This window comes from Dendroctonus ponderosae, unplaced genomic scaffold (genome assembly GCF_020466585.1).
Source record: "Dendroctonus ponderosae isolate FM_Combo_2020 unplaced genomic scaffold, Dpon_F_20191213v2 Dpon_F_20191213_1, whole genome shotgun sequence".
Classification (NCBI taxonomy): Eukaryota; Metazoa; Arthropoda; class Insecta; order Coleoptera; family Curculionidae; genus Dendroctonus; species Dendroctonus ponderosae.
In genome coordinates this window covers 2,167,900-2,171,830 of record NW_026017110.1, presented here as the reverse complement: position 1 = coordinate 2,171,830, position 3,931 = coordinate 2,167,900, and the positions used below count along the sequence as shown (strand labels likewise).

General features: G+C 42.5%; 1 protein-coding gene across 1 annotated transcript in view; it reads left to right on the top strand.

Moving 5' to 3' along the window:
- The window catches only part of LOC109538479, a 24,617-nt gene that overhangs the window by 18,600 nt on the left and 2,086 nt on the right, over positions 1-3,931 (top strand). Inside the window, exons 14-17 of the mRNA XM_019905723.2 lie at positions 2,158-2,452; positions 2,508-2,746; positions 2,806-3,032; positions 3,093-3,364. Of these exons, the coding sequence (XP_019761282.2) occupies positions 2,158-2,452; positions 2,508-2,746; positions 2,806-3,032; positions 3,093-3,364 (1,033 nt within the window). The remainder of the gene's footprint in view (positions 1-2,157; positions 2,453-2,507; positions 2,747-2,805; positions 3,033-3,092; positions 3,365-3,931) is intronic.

Here is a 3,931-nt window from a genome sequence, read left to right as displayed (position 1 = left end):
GTCGTCGCTTATATACTTTTCTCCAGGTATTCCAGATAGTTCTAGAAATCTCCAGAACAGGTGCGAAACTTCCCGCTTGTCAGTGTCATATTTGAATGAATTTCGATCACCCATTAAAAACGTGAGTACCCCAGGCCATTTCCGTTACAATAATCCGCTGTTCTTAAAAAATTACTACTTCTAAACCAAAGCAAGTAGCAACTTGAAATTTTCACCATCGACAGAAGACAATTGCATTTGAATGTGTTGAAAATATCACTGAAATCGCCCCGAAGACTGATTAATACCATCCAACTCAATGGGGGCCGAAAAATCACTCAATAATCGGCTGTTCTTAAAAAAATACTACTTCCAAACCAAAGCAAGTAGAAACCTGAAATTTTCACCATCGACAGAAGACAATTGCATTTGAATGTGCTGAAAATATCACTGAAATCGCCCCGAAGCCTGATTATAACCATCCAACTCAATGGTGGCCGAAAAATCTCTCAATAATCCGCTGTTCTTAAAAAATGACTACTTCCAAACCAAAGCAAGTAGCAACTTGAAATTTTCACCATCGACAGAAGACAATTGCATTTGAATATGCTGAAAATATCACTGAAATCTCCCCGAAGCCTGATTATTACCATCCAATTCAATGGTGGCCGAAAAATCTCTCAATAATCCGCTGTTCTTAAAAAATTGCTACTTCCAAACCAAAGCAAGTAGCAATTTGAAATTTTCACCATCGACGGAAGACAATTGCATTTGAATGTGCTGAAAATATCACTGAAATCGCCCCAAAGCCTGATTATAACCATCCAACTCAATGGTGGCCGAAAAATCTCTCAATAATCCGCTGTTCTTAAAAAATGACTACTTTCAAACCAAAGCAAGTAGCAACTTGAAATTGTTACCATCGACAGAAGACACTTCTTGCATTTGAATCTGCTGAAAACAACACTGAAATCGCCCAGAAGCCTGATTATTACCATCCAACTCAATGGTGGCCGAAAAATCTCTCAATAATCCGCTGTTCTTAAAAAATGACTACTTTCAAACCGAAGCAAGTAGCAACTTGAAATTTTCACCATCGCCAGAAGACAATTGGATTTGAATGTGCTGAAAATATCACTAAAATCGCCCCAAAGCCTGATTATTACCATCCAACTCAATGGTGGCCGAAAAATCTCTCAATAATCCGCTGTCCTTAAAAAATTGCCACTTCTAAACCAAAGCAAGTGGCAACTTGAAAATTTCACGATCGACGGAAGACGATTGCATYTGAATATGCTGAAAATATCACTGAAATCGCCCCAAAGCCTGATTTTTACCATTCAACTGAATGTTGAACTCACCATGAAAAATCACTCAAAAATTGATGCGTTTACACAGTGACCCGCCCTCCTTTAGAAACGATAACTTCCAAGCTGCATTAAGAAGTCACTTGAAATTTTCACCGTTTATAGAGAACTGTTGACTCTAAAACTCCTGAGAATTTTACTTAATTACCATTTGGTTTTTTACTAATCAGGCCAATGCTGTTACGTAATCCCGGGAAACAAATTCGCAAACCACAAAGTTTACTGAGTGAAAATGGGTTCGTTTGATGGGGATTTTGGGGTTTAACAGAGCTTTGAGGATTCAACCCCCTTAAGAGCCTGTACAAAGTTTTCCTTTTTTTTCCCAAACAAACCAACCGACTCGAATGAATATTTCCTATATTACTCGAAAAAGTTCGAAGACATTTTTTTGAGTAAAAACTCTTTCGACCAAAACCTTCAGGATTTTCCAGTTTTCCTCCAAAATATGATCAGAAATGCCGCAGATGCATTGAAATCAACTAGATTTTTTACTTTAGCACTGAGCAGGGCTCAGTATAAGTAATCCACTAAACATTTTTCGCGTTTCCTCGACCTACTTTACTGCACCGGAAGCAAAGAACAAAAGGCAATTGAGTGCAACCGCACCCAGCACAATGTAACGATGGCAAAAAGCGTTTTAGCTTATAATGCCTAAGTTAGAACGGAAAACGTGCGCTATCCTTACACTCGAGCCATTAATCTTCCGTCGACATGCCTCTAATCAAATCAGAGTACATGTATAATCGCATATCATCATGCCAACATTTTCCGCAATTAATCGAGGTAAATTACACAGTTTTGTCTTTGCCAGGTCAATAACAAACAGTCCTCAACATACGCCGGGTTCTTCGAAACCATCGCCCAGACCTCAAACGCATGTGGGAGATCATGAATCCATCAGCCATCTTTCGCTGCCGCCGCCACTGTCTTCTGGTTCGGAAACTTCGGGGTATTACACCCCTTCCCCACCCGACACCTACCCTCCTGCTTTTATTAAAATGGACACGGAGGAGCGGCCCAGTTCCGATGCAGAAGAGCCGATAGAGCAAAATCGTGCCGATTCGCGGTCCAATAAATCAGTGCTGAATGAGGAGGGCCAGAGCCCAGTGAGTAGCAGTTTGCCTAAAAGAGTGCTGAGTTTTCAACACTGTTCCCTGATAGGGACCTGGATCTAGAATAGGCTCGGCCCAGCCAACCAATCACTTCTTAGGGGAGCCTATTCACGACAACTACCCCTCAGTGGAGTCAATACAGCTCAACAACAACGAGGAAGTGGCCCAGTCAAGACCGCCTTCACACCAGCTTCTCCTGCAGTCAATTCCAGCCAAAATAGAAATTCGGAGGAAAAGCAAATCTGTTATTGACTTGCCGAACTTCCTGCCCCAGATTGCGCCAATCAGGTAACCGCTTTGCTATCGCCAAAGACCAAATGCTTAATTAACGTGACCACTGCTTTCAGGAAGAACGTAAACTCGGCCCCCCCTAGAAACGAGGACAACGTTCTGAACAACAATCCAGAGCCGGACGCAACTGATCCACTTCCTCCCATGGTCGATGCTGGACAGCATCAGGAAGTAACAAAAAGCCAACAGAGCTCGGCTGTGGTGCGCAAATCCAAGCTGGAGAGGCGCCGGTTATCCAGAAACGACAGCAAGACCCTGAAGGCTTCACCAAGAGCTGCTGCAGGTACCGATCGGTTTGCTTGGCGATTCTGCAAATCCTCATCGATCTCAATTCGACTTCCAGAGAGCTCAATAGCGAAGCCGCCCAATAAACCCAAGGACGTTCTGCAGCATGTGCTCACTCAACTGGAAGATCCCAATTGGGAGGCGACAGTCGAAGGGCTTCAAGGGCTGATCAAACTTTTGAAACAAAGTCCCGATACAGTCCTGCAGCAGATCCATCAGATTTGCATCGTTTTGGCCAAACACATCAAGAATTTGCGGTCTCAAGTGGCTAGAGTGGCTTGTAATACAGCGAGTGAACTGTTTTTGACTTGTCGAAGAGCTTTGGACATGGTAAGTAGACGGTTGCTATTTACGTGACAAAGAAACCGCGAGCGGGAACCGATAACGACCCAAAACCGGAACAGAACGGCCGGAACCGGAACCGGAACGGGACCCATATTTGATATTAACAGAACGCGCTGTTAACTGGAACGGGAACCGATAGCAGACCGATAAGGACCCAAAACCGGATCAGAACGGTTTTTTTTTGGGGGGCCGGAACCGTAACTGAATCCATATTTGATATTACTGTAACGCACTGTTAACTGGAACGGAACAGTTATTTGGATTCGGTCCGGGTCCTTGAGCGAGAGGCCAAAATCTCACTTTTCTGATCTGCTCCCTGTTATTTATTTATTATACTTCTTAGTCTTATACAGGGTTTGTTTTTTGCAAAGTATTATTTGATGAATCCACAGACGCCTATCGGGTGCACATTTTAAAAATATTTTTGCAATGTACAGAGTGTCCCAAAAGCCCTATAAGTATCAAAGTTGTGTTTTTCTAAATGAAATACCCTATATATTATTGCATTTTTTGATTCTCTGAGCAAAATAAGTGTTTGTTTTACTAAGATTT